The sequence below is a fragment of the Podarcis bocagei genome (assembly GCF_964188305.1).
Source record: "Podarcis bocagei genome assembly, chromosome: 6".
NCBI lineage: Eukaryota > Metazoa > Chordata > Lepidosauria > Squamata > Lacertidae > Podarcis > Podarcis bocagei.
Window position 1 is genome coordinate 47,784,432 of NC_138130.1, and position 16,715 is coordinate 47,801,146.

The 16,715-nt window shown below is 42.2% G+C and overlaps 1 protein-coding gene across 3 annotated transcripts; it reads left to right on the forward strand.

Annotated features, from left to right (window-relative positions):
• The first annotated feature begins 1,323 nt into the window (after positions 1-1,323).
• PRRG1 (proline rich and Gla domain 1) lies at positions 1,324-16,373 on the forward strand. 3 transcript variants are annotated; one of them, XM_081197597.1, is made up of 5 exons: positions 1,344-1,489; positions 2,305-2,375; positions 9,396-9,433; positions 10,274-10,434; positions 11,923-16,373. In XM_081197597.1, the coding sequence occupies exons 3-5, from the start codon at positions 9,415-9,417 to the stop codon at positions 12,421-12,423; spliced, it is 681 nt and encodes a 226-aa protein (XP_081053723.1). In that variant the 5' UTR covers positions 1,344-1,489; positions 2,305-2,375; positions 9,396-9,414; the 3' UTR covers positions 12,424-16,373. The 3 variants fall into 3 exon arrangements, with proteins under 3 accessions (XP_081053722.1, XP_081053723.1, XP_081053724.1); XM_081197596.1 differs by lacking the exon at positions 2,305-2,375 and having other exon boundaries at positions 1,324-1,485; XM_081197598.1 differs by lacking the exons at positions 1,344-1,489; positions 2,305-2,375 and adding an exon at positions 1,648-1,671.
• The last annotated feature ends 342 nt before the right edge of the window (positions 16,374-16,715 follow it).

The window sequence follows — 16,715 nt, forward strand, 5'->3', positions numbered from 1 at the left end:
ACCAAAGGTTTTTAAGCTAGCTCAGCATTAATTTATGACAAAATAGAAGCCAGTTCTGGATCTAATACCAGTGAATGGCCAATAACGATCATAATTTCCTTAAGAAATTGTGCCCAGAAAGTGTGAGCAAACCTACCATGGGTGCCAATATGGAAGCATATATAGACTGCAGATAATGTCAAGTGTACTCAGCATCAAACACCTACAGCGGGACTGCACTGGAGCTGGAGTAAATAGCAATGTGTACATAGGTTTGTACTTGATAAAACCAAACTGGTACATATGTGCGAAAAACCGAACAGCAAAGTTTAATTCTGCTTTTCATAGTTTCTGCTGCTATATTATGGGGAATTTTGACAAGATCTCACTTGCTGCTCTGGTGCTGGAACTGAAGACACACATTTAACGGACCAGAAAAGGGAAGGTGTTGAAATATCTATATTTATTTCAAAAACAAAAGCTAGATGTTAAAGCAATCTGTGTGTGAAGCATTAAAGAGTCTATTCAGCCCCACACAGTCCATTTCCCACCACAGCTATAGACCCTTTGAAGTTAACATAACTTCAATAGATCTGATCTACCGAGTAAAACTTGGTTGAGTTCCACCCATATTGTTTCCCTGGTATGTGACAAACAATAAATGTTTTTGTGTGCTTAAGAATACATTGCCGATAGTATATTTCTTGTTCATCTACGGGGGGGGGGCACGATCATTAACTGTCCACTAATCAATACGCAGCGGGCTATTTTTCTCACGACAAATAAGGTAGAAGGAAACCTTCAATTCTGGTAGAGGTTTTCTGCACAGCCTCCTTGCTTTTCCCAGGTCTGGTGTCTGTGCACCATGGGGCAGTAGAGAAAAAAGCTGCAACAGGCCCCTAGCAAGAAAAGTTTGGGTGAGGATGTCTCAAGTGGGTGGTGAATATTCGTAGCTATAGACGTTCCCGCGGGCTTAACATTTAAAGGCAAAAAAATTATCAAATATGCTGTATGTTCCCTTGCCAGGTCACGCCGCTTACGGAGCTAAGCCATGGGAGCAGACATTTCGGCGCCAAGATCGGAGTGAGCAAGCCGAAGTTAGCAGCATATGGAAGCCAGGCGTTTCTTCGGCATGCCCACGGCTTTCTCCACGGAAGGCCTGCCTCTCTTGGTTGAGAAGGATTGCTCCGGCTAAGTAGCTGGGACGCACATATCCAGCCTTTCGCCTCCAGCGAATTGGCTGTGACCCCACAAAGAAGCAACACCGGATTAGAGAGCCATTGTCGTAGGAGGGGCGAGGGTCTCCCCGCCCCCGCGCGCCGCTTTCCTTTTTTCCCAGCTTCCCTAACGTCGCGGGGGTGTTGTCAGGCGCGCGTTGCGCCTGCGCTGGATGCGCCTTTCTGAACTGGGAGCGCTGCAGCGCCGGGAAGTTCTCCGAGGCTGCCGGAGGGAAGGAGGTGCGGCGCGTCAAGGAGGGAGGCTGCGGCGCGCTCCTGCCGCGGAGAGGTTCGTGGCTCCTGGGCCGCTTCCCGGCGCCTGGCGGGGGGAGGAAGGGCGCTGGCGACGGCGGGGGGGGGGGGAAGATGAGGGAGGAAGTAAGGGAGTTGTTTGGCTCTGGGAACGGCTTTGGGAAGGTGGCGGCGGGAGATGAGCTGGGCAGAGAAGTCCCGGAGCCTGGCTCTTCTTCCTTGGGTAGGGGCCGCGGGGGTGCTGCTGCTGCTGCTGGCAATAACAAAGCGGGGTTTCCTTTGGGCAGCTCTCCGGGCGCCCCCTCTCCTGTATCCGGTGATCCTCGCTGTTGGAAAGGGGAGGTCTCCTTCCTGACTGCCGCAGGAGTTGCTTGGGTGTCAGCCAGCCAGATGTTGATCTGGGCGCAGGGAGTTTGGTTTGTTGTGGGCTGCTGTTTTGTGCCCGGCAGGACTTATTTCAGAGGGTCGCAGCCCAAGTTTTGGAGAGACGCTATTGTCGGATTCGGTTTTTTGTTTTCGGAAGCCGAGATAATGGGAAGTTTTAGGAGCAAGTGATCTAATTTCTAAGACAAAAGTAGTTCTGAGATTTGCGTCCCGAGGAGGGAGCTGGCTCCAAGTACTCCAAAAGAGCGTTTTAAATGAATCGGAAGGGGGAGAGAATGGCCTGTCCTCCTCGCTTTCCGATCACGGGCAGCTGCCTGCTTCCTCCCTGTGAAATGGCTTCTCTGCACGAAGTAACCTTATGTCCCCCACCACCTCCCTGCCTTTCGCAGCATCAAGCACTCGCTTTCCAGACTCACCCGTTTTTAATTTATCAGGAAATTGTTCTGCACTATCTTTGTTTTTCTGCGTTGAGATTTGACCTCCTACAGCCCTTTCTGTGTCATAGGCATCTTTGACCTGCCATGCGGTTTTTACAAAAAGAAGGTATTGTACTTCAAAGTATGCTGCAGAAAGCGTGTGCGCTGCCAAGTGGCTGTGTTTGGTTACTTGGTGTCTAATATATCTCTGCTTGCGCTAGCAGTGCAGAACTAAATGTTCTTTTTAAAGTTTCTTGTCTGAGACTTCGAATTTTGCTGGCTGTGTTGGAAGTGTGTTTGGTGATGGCACAGATTTCACATGTTTTGATTTGGCTATGTGAAGGCCCAAGTACAGACCTGTGCATTAAATATGAAAGGTACATGCATGTATTTAGTCTCCTTCTGTTTTGAAGTACACATAAGTAGGCTGATCCTACTTACGCATATATTTTAGCATGAAATGAGGTTTAAAATGCATAGATAACACATGTTAATATCCTCAGCTGTTTAGATGCTAGCACACAAATATTTGAGAACCTGCATGGTGTAGTGGTTAGTGTGTTGGCCTAGGATCTGGGAGATCAGGGTTCAAATCCTCCATTGGCCTTGAAGTTCACTGGGTGACCTTGAGCTTGGCTTAACCTATCCTGCAGGGTTGCTGTGAAATACAGTTTGAAAGGGGGAGAACTCCTTGTGCAGGGTATTCTACCCTATGCACATGGAGGAGGGCCTCTGGTAAGACATAAAGGAAAGAATGCAATTGTGTTGAACAATTGCTATCTATCAAATGCATCAGCAATCTATCCCAGGAAACACCTGGAGATGCTGTGGAATGAACCTGAGACTTTTTGTATGAAAGACAGATGCTGTACCACCAGCCTTCCCAGACAAAACCCCAGCAATCCTGGGGTTGGCTTCGACAGACAGTAGTTGTTGAACACAAAGCCCAGTGGATGGCTTTTAAACAGGAAACTTCTGCTTCCTGACTATGGCTTTAACGTTTTGCTTAGTAAGCTGTTTTTGCAGTTTGCATTGTTGACCAGAATGACTTTTGTTGCCTGAGGGGTGTATTAGAATTTTGCAGGTTGTTTTTAAGTATTTCAGCAGTTTGATTTTTACTGGAACGAGTTAAGAAAGCATAGACACTTATGAAATAGCACACATATGTAAATTTGGGAAACAGTGAATGAAAGTTCTAAGGGTCATGACTAACTTTAAAATGACATAAAGAGTCATTAATAGAAACAGACCTGGAAAATCAATGGAATGCCAATACAGACTAAAAGAGTAAGTCTCAAGGAAGTACTAGGTGCCTTCCTGTAATTCATGGATCTCAAGGTTCCAGTGGCACTAATGTGTAAAGTTTAAAAGGAACTGAATAATATAGAAAAACTGTAGATGGAAATTAAGTTATCTACAAAGTGGGTCAAATCAATGGACCATCTTGGCAAAGACCAGATAATATGCTTGGACCTAAGAGAAGTAAACATTTTCAAATGCCTGCCATAGAAGAAATCATTAGTAAATTAGCAAGAGCAGCAATATTTGTAATCCTGTGAGCCCGTACTTGACAGTTTCAACAAAAGTTCAAAGCGATTTCTTCAGGTCCAGATGTAGCAAAGGATGACCCATCAGGCATGTGAAGGTCTTGATAGTGTTGCATGTTGTATAGATGATAATGATGATTATGGTGTGGTGAAAGACACAGGAAACAGGAAACGTGCCTTATAGGAGTCAGACATTGGTCCATCTAGCCCAGTATGAGCTACACTGACTGCCAGCAGCTTTCCAGGATTTCAGGCATTTCTCTCCTAGGAAACACCTGGAGATGCTGTGGAATGAACCTGAGACTTTTTGTATGAAAGACAGATGCTGTACCACCAGCCTTCCCAGACAAAACCTAAGAGTGACATGTCACAGAGCTGTGTGGGCAGAGTTGCAGCTCATCAGACATAATTACATCTCAATTGTGGCCACTGCACGCATTAGGAATTTCCCACAACAACAGAGTACAGATGATGCATGCACTTTCCTGCTTTGAAGCAATGCCGTTTTTCCATGATGTAAAGCGACCCTAGGCTTAGAAGCTTCCTAGCCCTGCACTGCTTGAAACTTTTTAGCTCCAGATTTCCAATGATAGTATAATAGCTGTGTATTTTACAGTACAATCCTATACACATATACTCTGAAATAAGATCAGTTGAGTTCAACAGGGCTTACTCTCAGTAAGTAGGTAAAGGATTGACTACTTTTGTAGTCCAAGAGTTCTGGCCATTTTACCTGTCTGACTCAGTGTTCACACCCAGTCAGATACAGGAGATGGGCTTGTATGTGTACATACTGCCTTATGAAGTAGCAACATAATGGGGCATCTAGGCTACAGGACATCCCAAGAACCCCCGTGAATTAGGTTTACTTAGTAATGCATATGATTTTGTGCAGATTTGTGTCGGGACACATGCAATATAAAATCTGTAACTTAGCAAAATCAGACACCCTCAAGCTCCACTTCCAAACGTTATGTTGTCATAAGGTACATACTAAATAACAACATTTTCTAATATAAAATTCAATGCTGACATTGGGGAAAGCCCTACCCCCGCAGTCCAGCAGCCATTATCCATAAAAAGTTCCTTGTTTACCTCAGAAGGCACATTACTAAAAGTCATATTGTGCAGGAAGCGTTTTGCTAACCTCTTACTCTTTACGTATCTATTTAATAAACGAGTAGCATACAGAATTCTATTATCTGACCTACAATCCAGCCCTATTGCTGAGGTCAAAAGAAGTTACTTATGACTATTTCAATCGGACAAATTATCAATGGGATTCAATAGTATGGCTAACTTTGGATTGGGGCCGTTGTATAATATGTTTTAAAATATCCTAGTGCCTTGGTTCAGATATGAGTGATATCATTTCTAGGACAGTTAGCTCAGACAGGGAAAAGTGAGTATGCAGAACGTTGTTAAATTATGGGATTCACTGTCACAGGATGGTCACCAACTTGGGTGGCTTTCAGTGAGGATTAGAAGTATTCATGGAGGATAAGGTTATCAATGGTTATTAGTCATGAATGATGGCTACGTTCTACCTCCACAGTCAGAGGCAGTATGCTTCCAAATACCAGCTGCTGGGAATCACAAGCGGCGAGAGTGTTGCTGTGTTCTGGATCTGCTTGCCAGAGTCCCATAAGCATCTGGTTGGATGCTGGACTAGGTGGGTCTTTGACCTGGTCCTGCAGGGCTCTTAGGTTCTTCGACTTTCATCTGGCACCATAACCTTGTATGGCATGTAACATTGCTATATTGAATTCTATTTTTATTGTTGCTGCTGCTTGGTTATTTTTTATTCTGCTTTATATTCTACACATGTCTGTACCTTTGCATGAAGAGTAGACTAAAAATATGGCCCCCCAAAAAAGACTTGAACCATGTCATACGCACATTGCAGTCACTCCCAAGATTAGATTAGCCATATCTCTCCCTCCTCAGCAGTACTTGCAACACCTTTCAGTGTTGACTCCTAAGAGGAATGTCCGTGTGTGTTTGTGGGATTTGCTCTCTTTCAAACCAGCCGGGAGCAAGCTTTGCAGAATACTCTGCACCCCACAATAATTTCATGCAGTTCTCTAAACACCCACAAGGTGCTTCATAAAACTCACATGTCTTGTATACATGCACAAAACGACTCTGTTGTATTGATTTATTTTTTTTAAAAAAAACACATGTACTTTATCAGATAGGGAAACTTGTCATTGGCATTTGCTGTATAGTTTGGGGAAAAGGCTGGGTTTTGAATTCTAGCTCCCTTGGGGGGGGGAGATGCATTGTAAATACAATGCAATTAGACCTTGGGAGCTGGACTATATTTGGGGGGGGGGGGAGGTGAACGAATTGCTATGCCCCACAAATAACCCAGAGATGCATTTTAAATAAAAGGACACATTCTACTCATGTAAAAACACGCTGATTCCTGGACCGTCTGCGGGCCGGATTGAGAAGGCGATTGGGCCGGATCTGTCCTCCGGGCCTTAGTTTGCCTACCCATGTTGTAGACACTCGATAGTAATGATTTACACAAAGAAGCTTATACACAATGTATGACAATAAATAATGCTCTCCTGCCAGTACCACCATTAACTAAAATTTGCTTAGTGTAATGCAGGACACTACCTTCTCAGTGATGGGATCCCAGTTTTGGAATGCTTTCCTCTCTGAGATACAGCTGGCACCGTGCTGTTGAACTTCTTGTGCCAGTTAAAGATGTGCATTTTTGCTCATGATTTTGCTGGAGTTTAATGTCAGATTGATGGTTGTGATTTTTGTTTAATTGTGATTTATCTAGTTTTATTATGTTGGTGTGCAGTACTGAAATTCCTTGCAGTGATTGTTGCTTCATTCTATTGGGTGGCGTCCAGGTTTTAAAAAGAAGATAGAGGATTTCCATGTTCTAGATGTGCATTACTTAGGACGCTTGCTGCTTTTCAGGCCAAACTCTTAATACTCCTCCAAAAAGGGAGGTATAATAATAATAATAATAATAATTTATACCCCCCCCCCAATCTGGGTGCGTTTCCCCAGCCTCTCTGAGTGGCTTCCAACAAAATATTAAAATACAATAGTCCATCAAACATTAAAAGCTTCCCTAAACAGGGCTGCCTTCAGATGCTTCTAAGCGTCAGATAGTTTTTTATTTGACATCTGATGGAAGGGTGTTCCACAGGGCAGGCGCCACTACCAAGAAGGCCCTCTTCCTGGTTTCCTGTAACCTAATCTCTGGCAGGGAGGGAACTGCCAGAAGGCCCTCGGTGCTGGGCCTCAGTGTCCGGGCAGAACGATGGGGGTGGAGACGCTCCTTCAAGTATACAGTGGTACCTCGCAAGACGAATGCCTCGCAAGACGGAAAACTCGCAAGAAGAAAGGGTTTTTTGAGGTGCTTCGCAAGACGATTTTCCCTATGGGCTTGCTTCGCAAGACGGAAACGTCTTGCAAGTTTGTTTCCTTTTTCTTAACACCGTTAATACAGTTGTGACTTGACTTCGAGGAGCAACTCATAGCACACGGTGTGGTAGCCTTTTTTGAGGTTTTTGAAGACTTTGGTGATTTTTGAAGCTTTTCCAAAACTTTTCCGACACCGTGCTTCACAAGACGAAAAAAATCGCAAGACGACAAAACTCGCAGAACAAATTAATTTCGTCTTGCGAGGCACCACTGTACTAGGCCAAGGCCATTTAGGGCTTTAAAGGTCAGCACCAACACTTTGAATTGTGCTCAGAAACGTACTGGGAGCAATGTAGGTCTTTCAAGGTATCCTTTTAAGGTATCCTTAAATTCCAATTAAAATGCATTGTTTCAATAAAAAGGGCAGACAGGGTCTTTTTGTTGTCATCAAATAGTTTTCTAATGCTTTCTAAATGTAGATTCATTTAAATCTAGCTTCAAACCTGGGTTTGTCATTAGAAATTGCTTTTATTGCTGTTTCAGAAGGCCTATGTACAACCCTGTTAATTCTCCTAGACCCTTCAGGGAGTGGCTTTTGATGTCATTGACTACAATATCCTTTTGGATAGACTCTTCACGTTTACCATATGATGTTCAGGTGGTTCTGCTCCTACCTGCGTGCCTGATTTCTAAAAGGGAGCACTGAGGGACAACTTTGGCCCTGAGGCATGTCTGCCACGAGATGCCACAGGCTCCGATTCTGTGTCCCATTCTTTTTAACTTCTGTGTGAAACTGCTGAGTGAGGTCATCTGAGGAGTTGGGTGTTGTCTGTATGCTTGATGACGCTGAACTTTTTAAAAGCTGGTTTAAGCAAGGCAGAGAGTTCTCTAGGATGAGTAATGAGAATAAGAGCCAGTAAACAAATGTAGTCCTGACAAAATGGGGTGTACTTTTGATGGGTGGTTTATTTGGATGGGATTTAACAATTAATTAAAGTGGGGATTTGAACCCTGATCTCCCAGGTCCTAGTCTAAAACTCTAACCCAGCCTTTCTTAACCTTAGGGTCCCCAGATGTTGTTGGACTACAACTCCCATCATCCCTGACTACTGAGCCTGCTAGCTAGGGATGATGGGAGTTTTGGTCCAACAACATCTAGAGACCCAAGGTTGAGAGAGGCTGCTCTAACCACTAGACCACAGTATGCCATATGCACTCCAGATGCTGTCTAGCCTGTTTCATTACCCACAGATCCCCTAAATTTATGTATCGGCATTGCAATTCATTACCTTCAAGAACACTATTTATTTACTTCTGTTCAAGATATTTGTTTACACTATAGTGAAGGGCATGCTTAGATCTTCTCTGGAGAGCAACATGTGAAAGCGCAACCAGGAAAAACTGAGCTGCATTCCTCAGCTTCTCTCATGGGCTGCTCCCATATCCACAAATCTCATGTGGGAGAAAGGCATGTGTTTCGCACAATGCTGAGCCATGTGCGTTCTTGCCTTCCTTTGAATGGGAACAGCGTTTTGTGAAACTGGTTTTCATTTAAGCCCAAGTCTGCAGTATTTCCAGTGTTCAAACCAGATTGCTGTCCTCCAAGCAGCCATGTGAGATGGATAAGACTGGAAGATTGTATTGTCCAAGGCCATTAATTAGTTCAAGATTTATATCTTTAATGCTCCAGAAAGTAAACACCCACAGTTGCTAATAAGCAAAATTAAAACATTAAGAGAAGCGCTCTTTAAAGCCTCTAAAAAGCTGATGAGCTCTATGGTTGAGCAGAAGTTTGAATTTGAATACCCCAACCCCCATCCAGACCTAGCACTCCTGTTGTCTGCATCCTGCCAATGTGGTTCATGTATTCAAAATCATGAAAACAAAAAGGCTTCCCATGTTTTGAAACGAATGAACGGTCATTACCTAACCTTTGTGTAAAGTTCCTGTGCTTTATGCACCTAGTAGAACTTCTCTACCCGTTCCAGTCTTTGTTAATGATGATCACTATATTAATCTAAATAAAAATATAGTTTTGTGTTTAGTGCTACTAAACGAGATACTGGAGTTGAACAACAAAGCTGCTTCTCTTTTCAAACTTTGCTGGCCATCAACTTGACAACATTTAATCATTTTTATATACGTCTTTGAATAAGAGATGTTCCTCACATTTAACAATGGGTGCCTTCTTTTTTATGTTACAGCTGACCTCTCCAGACAGCAATGCTAAACATGGATGGTGGTAAGTTTGTGTGCATGTTCTAGTAGTTTGTGTTTTCACTTGGAAGAGTGTGTAATGCCCTGCCAGCATCAGTATGTGTGTTGGAGCAAGGGGCATTGTCTCCTTTCCATGCCTATATCTGCTGTTATGTCAGCTATTAGATCCTTCCTTTTCTCCACCCCAATAAAGAATCGTCACTGTCTGACAGGAGTCAAGTATTAACTCTATCACAAAAGGGCTCATGTGAAGTACCTGTAGTGGGGAAATCACAAGAATCCCTCCCTGGATTAAACTGAATATCCATTAGGGGCACTGATTAGGCTTCCACAAATCAGATCATACACAGTAGGTTTGGCCAAACCTAAAAAGCTCAGCAAGGTACATGGTCATCTGGTTCATGCAGAGGACTTATGGCAGCTGAATGAACCTTGAATCTGGGCACTACAAGATGTGTATTTAAAAACTTGGGTTTTGACTTGATCTGTAGAAGCCACAAATCATTTATCATCCCTTCTTCTGCTATTATATTCCAGCCTCGGAAGCTGGATTGTTTCTGTGCTGACAATTCAAACATGTTCAAATCTTACAGGGATGAGATGAGGTTGACACTTAAAATGCATTGAATGTCCTGTTCACCTGGCTTGGTAATGTTTGAAATGTTGTTAACTGCTCCAGGCCCTTGTGCTTGGGACAGTTAAAAATGATAACCATATATAATTACTAGACACACGTGCTTTATTTAGAAATAAGTTTACATATTCTTGCCTTAGAAAAAGAATTGTCCTGAATTAAATAAAATAAATAAAACCTAATGTTTCTGTTTTAAATTGCCACTGACCTCTTTTTTTTTTTTTTTTGCAGTGTTCATCTCAGAGACTAAAGCCAATTCTGTCCTGAAAAGATATCCGCGGGCTAATGGGTTTTTGGAGGAATTAAAGCAAGGAAACATTGAACGCGAATGCTTTGAAGAAATTTGTAACAGAGAAGAGGCAAGAGAAGCTTTTGAAAATGATGAGAAGACGGTAAGTTAGCTATGCAGTTGTAAAGGTATTTTTCCTGGGTTAACTTTCTTTTTAATGATACTGATTGGTTTATATTTCTTTTCGACATAATGAACACAAAACTTTCTTTAATCTCTGAACGAGAAGTTAGTTCAAAACTGCAGCAAATTGAAAGCAAGAAAAAAGAGAACCTGGATTACTAGAAACTCTTGCCTCCATCTCTCTTATCTCAAGCACTTGGGTAATGGAATCATTGAGTGGTGTTCAGCTAAGTTTTACTTGGTTGGGCCCATTAAATTCAGTGAGTAAAAGTGAATCCCACTGAACTCAGGACTAACTTCTGAATAAGCTATAAATTTGTGACATCTCTGTACCCTAGTTTCTCAGATAATTTCACTCACTGTTGGATTTATATTATGGCAATAGAAAGTGGAGCCATTTGAGCCATAAATTGAAATTTGAATGTTACAAGTAGCTGTCCAAGCTGAAAGGGGGAACTGCTATACTGTGCCAAACTGCCCAGTATTCACAAACATTTAGTGGTGGCTGGTGCTCATTGGGCCAGGTAGGGTAGAAACTCAAGAGGCCAACAGTAGGTAGAATCAGAGCCAGTGACGGACAAATTGATTACAGTTTTGTCCCCATCCTCCCTGCTGAATCGTACCAGAGAAACAAACCAAGGAGGAGGAAACTGACAGCCAATGTCCCGCCTACCCACTGCACGCTGTCCCTTGTATTGGTTGTTAGTAAGAAGGCATGTAGGACAGGCAGTTTGAGGCAGACTGGGGCTGGTAGGGGAGTGCCCATTTGCTGACATGGACCAGCCTCCACAGAACATTTTGTGTCTGAAGGAGACAATGGCTACTCGTTACAATGTCTGTGCTCTATCTCCACAGTTGGAGGCAGCAGTGCTGGAAACCATGGGAGGAGATGGTGCTCTTGTCTTCATGTTCTGCTCCCTGATTTCCCACAGGCCTCTGGTTGGCCACTGGGAGAACAGGATGCTGGGCTCAATATTGTCCTTATGCTCTTATGAGCCGTGCTATGCCACAGAGTAATGTAATAATCCTGTATTGTTTTTAAGATTTGATTAGAAGCCGCCCAGAGTGGCTGGGGAAACTCAGCCAGATGGGCAGGGTATAAATAATAAATTATTATTATTATTATTATTATTATTATTATTATTATTATTATTATTATTATTTATTATGAAGATATTTTGCTGTTTTATATCAATATGATAAACTGTCTTTTTTCTACCTCTTCTCCCTGCAATTATGAGAAAGGAAAATAATTACTCTTAAATGTGTGCACAAGTGTTAAAAGAGCGTCTAATGGAACTGAAATGAAAATTGGTTGATAAGAGGTCATATACTGGAAACCTGCCAGAATACTTGTGTGCTGACTCCTGAAGCAGTATTTTTGTGCAGCCATAAAACCTCTCATTTCTCCAATCATAAATAGGGGAAAGACCTCTCAGAAAACCTATTTTCTCTGTCATATTTTCAGATGGAGTTCTGGAAGGACTACACGAAGAGGCTCAATGGGGAAATCAATGGAGGACATAACTGGTATCCATTTTACCTTGTGATTCCATTAATCATTGGCGTTTTCGTTATTCTTATCATATTTATCACATGGAGGTGCCTGTTCAGAAAGAAAATGCATAGACGTTCCATGTATGCCCATAGCAGAACCAGAGAAGTCGCAGGTGACAGAACTGTTGCAGATGGAAGCAGTCCACTTCCTCAGCCACTCAGCATTCTTCATTCCCCCCAGGAAGAAATGTTTGAAGGCAATGGACACTCTCCAGGATATCTGAGCTACACAGACGGACGTTCAGACTCAATATCAATCAGGTTGTCAAATTACGACCCACCGCCATCGTATGAGGAAGTGGCTGGTGCAAATGGCCCGAGGAGAAAGGAAGCGGCAAATCACTCGGATCCACCGCCTCAATATGAAGACATTGTGAATAGCATTTCAGTAACTCCTGTTACCACTAAATGAAGCAGCGAGAATTCTGGGCCCATTCTTTTAAAGGGGATGAGGAGGGAAGCGTAATACTTTTTTAGCACTTTATTGCAGCTTAATTATACATTTTAAAGATTGGTAATGCTAACACCACTTCCTCTTCCCTGTCCCATATTAGTTTTGTTCCACATATTCCCCCAGCCCTGGAAACAATGCAGTCTTTGAATGGGTTGTGCATACTTCCAGAGGTGCAATTTCTGTCTTTCTATATTGCTGGAAGTGATCTTGCAGCAGACCTAAAGGGCTCCCTAACCACAAAGGTACACACACACACACACACACACACACACACACACAGGAATCTAAAACCAAAAAAGGCCAATAATTTTTGTCCTTTTGCTTGTTGTGCTTTATAAGCCACACCCAACAGAAACCAGTTAATCCAGCTGGCATAAATGGTGATAGCTTCCTCTGCCAAAGAAAGCACATTGCCCTAAGTAAGGTTGAAACATTTTGACAAATAACACTTAGTACAGTTGTGAGAAATGTGGTAAACTACTGATTAATTGTAGGTTCCAGCAAAAAAAACACACAAAAAACAGAGGCCTCTGCTCCCGAGGTGGAGTATAGTACTACATACATTTTTCCGATTATGCAAACTAGAAACACATACTGATAGTAATTAATTTTGCTCCTGTCTTCAGTGCAGCTATAACAACCTATCTGCCAGAGTAAAGGTTAAGAGACGATAGATTACAGGGGAAGGGAGCTTTTTCTGTGATTGACATAAGATGTGATAAGCCCTGTACAGAAGCTCTCTCTTTCCTACTTTCTGTGGGAAGTGTGTTGACTTGAGAGCCCAGTGTACTAATTATCCCATGACCAGTAGGAGTATACCTTATCAGTATTTGGTTGCAGTTCAATGAATTGCTCCACGTTTGTATTCATTTCATATTTTACACACTATGAAATGGCCTTTTTTTTTTTTTTTTTGTTACAATACTCAATTCTGACCTGTCTGTGCTTTTTCACTTCAAAGAGATGCTGTTAAGATCTGACTGGTCTCTTGTTTATGCATGCTGGCTTTTAAAAGCAGATAAGAGGCGATGCTTAAATCACCAGAAATCTATAAACCAGAAACTTTATTCCAAAAGCAGTGCTGAGAAAGTGCTGCTTCTCTTCGCCCACCCCTTTACCAGGGTTTGTTTCCTTTTTAATAGCAGCTCTTATTTGTCATTTGGGGGGGGGGGTAGGAAAATGAGTGAGAAATGTGAAGGTGGGGACCCTTGCCTGTACATATTTATCTCTTAAAACCAATTATTTTGAGCCATTCAGGGCGAACTAGAACAGTGCATGAAGGTAAGAAGAGGGTAATTCCCCCCCCCCCCGTAACCTGGTGTCCTCCAGGTGTTTCATATTACAAGTTCCATCATCACTGACAATTGACCAGGCTGGCTGGGGTTGGTGGGAGTTGTTGTCGAAAACATCTGATGGGCAGAAGATTGTGCAGTGCTGCCCTAAAGCGTTTCAGTCTGGCTAACCAGACAAGAGTGAGTCTGGCAACCTTTCTCATACTTGGCCCCCCGTTTTCCTAAGCTGAAATTGAAGGCATTCTATAGTGGTGATTCGCATAGATTTGCCCAGAAAGTAATCTCTTCTGAAGGCAGGTACCTCTACTGCATTTCTGCATTATGGGTGTTATTTGGATCATTCAGCCACTGTTATTAAATAAATATTACGTAGAGACCCAAGAGCAGTGTGTTTTACACAAGAGCAGCAGAGTGATCAAAACCACACCCCCAACGCAGAACCGTGGGCAAATTACTTGCCTCTCACACAGGGTCGTTGGCAAGAAGAAATGGCCACTGTCTCAAAGGAACGCTTTTAACAACTTATTTCTCTCAGCACACTTGTGATTCTGTCACAGTCACAGTAGTTTGCGCTAACTCATATTTTGGGAATGACTGGTTGATGTATTCTTCAAGTTAAAACAGTATAGGCACACTTTCAGATTTGGATTTAGCATATCGTATGAATGGAAGAAAGCTTAAAATGTTGAACCTGTTAGAAAATAGAATCATGTTGTTTTTTTCCCTCCCACACAACTCTCTTCAGCTTCCATGTTGGCAGGAGGTGTTCTATTGACAATGGGATGGATCCAAGCATAGTTGTGCTTGAAGCAGACCCAGTGGAATCAATGGGACTCAGCTGTGACTGAAGTTCCACTGACTTCAATGAGTCTTTAGTCTAGATCCAACTCGCAAGGTGCATATGGTCTTAAACTTGAGGTCACAGATCATTGTGGTTATACCAAGTGTACTAAGTAGAATAAAAATGGGGTGATTAGCTGTAGGCCCATGTTCACATTCTCCTCCCCACACCCTATTTTCTTTCCTGGCTACTATATCTCCTTTCTTGCTTCCCTGTGTGTTCCCACTTTGTATTTGCACCCATTTCCCCAGTTTTTGGACTCTGGATTCTGAGCCACAGTGGTAATGTGAGTACAGAATCAAGAAGCGGCCCTTTGTGTCTGTGTGTATTTTTCAGAAGCGTTGTTCCAAAGCAAGAAGGGGCCCGTGTCTATCCCTTTTTGGGTTCCAGCAAGGTGCATTGCTTTTTGGCAGCAGTAACCACCATGGTGGAGGGATAATTTTACCTTTCTGCTTCGGGTATGAAAATACATCAAGTCAGTCCTGCCTTTTTCTGCTGGAAAACCATCCCATATCTCTGTTAACAAGGCATTTATTAGTATAATCTTGGTCAGATGTCACACACACACCCCGGTTACCCCAAAAAGCTTGTGAAATCATAGCAAGCAGTTAAACTTGTAGAGCAGCAAAGTCAGCTTTGTGAACTGGGTGGCAAATGGAACATGCTTGTATTCTCCAGCAAGACATTTAGCTTTGCTTCCCTTGACTTTAAATTAGTGCATTGTGATGGGAAAATCTCCAGTGTCTGCTGCTAAAGGGCTCGCTTTAATATCTGCTAAAGATAAATGCAATGAGACTGCACAGCCTTCAAGGCCAGACTGTTTCCTTCTGTGCACCTTTACAGATGGAAGTTCCTAATAATATGCCTCTCTAGATGCTTCTGTTTTTACTTTACCTCAAAACACCTTGATGCACAGCCAGAGTGAATCATTCCTGTGATAAAGTGCCTCATATCTGACTTACAGAAATCACTTGGGATGGGGCAAATCTATTGTTAAGATTACTTCTATTGTTGGCCTTTCTGTTGCTGCTGATCAAGGAACGCACGCATGATACATACTAAGAGAAGCTCCCCAGTTTCTGTTGAATCTCAGATTTTCCTCATCTCGTGTATAAATTTAGTCCTGTCTTGCGGTGGTTCCAATTATATAACCTACAAAAGTTATATAGCTTGATTTTTGTGTGTTGCTGTTCCTGAATTGATCACGTATTAATCCAGCTAACATAATGATTTATACAGAATGTTTATTTTTTCAAAATATGGTTAACTATTTTTAAACGGTTGTTGCCTTGCAGTAGATAATATAACAAATAACCTCGCCTATAAATGTTTTGGATGTGTGTATTTTACGTTAATAATAGGCAATGTGATATATTTTGCACCTGGAGTATAACAATGCCATTATCTTGAGAAGTTCTTAATACTTCTATGTTATAAAAGAAGTAAGGATGCAGCAGCCATGTGTTGTCCATAACAGTTATCCTGACTCTGGTGACAACTTGTTCAGTGCATGTAAATAACCCCAATTTTATTGCAGTATTAAATATTTTTTTAATATGGTTTACATTTAAATTAATGCTATTTTAAAAACATTTGGGGGGTGGGATCCTGGTATGCAATAAAGCTATTTTTAAATTCTTGGTGCCTTGGTATTTTACTCAGAGCAGAATGGTTCTGTCACAGCCTTGCTTTTTTATTGTCTGGAACAAAAGGTTATGAACAAGTTTTGATATATTGGCACTGTAAGACTAATAAAAGTCCAAAAGATTATCAAAGCTTGCTGCAGTATGTAATCTTAAGTTACTTTGTTTTTAAGTGTTGTTCAAAATGAAATACCACTGCTAATTTTCCCCTGGAGTATACATTCATCTTTGCCTAACTTAAGAATTCCACAGGACGATCACTGAGTCATTGCCAAGACCAGAGTAATAGGATAACATTACTTGTTATCACCTTCCCAGAGGCCAAAGAGCTTATTTGAAGGAAATGGATGTACGTAGTGGAAAATAACCGTCAGTTAATTCCAAATTACTTCAGGACCTTGAGCCAGTCATAATAAGTCCATTTTCATTGAATTGGTTATCAGTTTCAGTTGTGTACATCTTATAAGGCCGGAA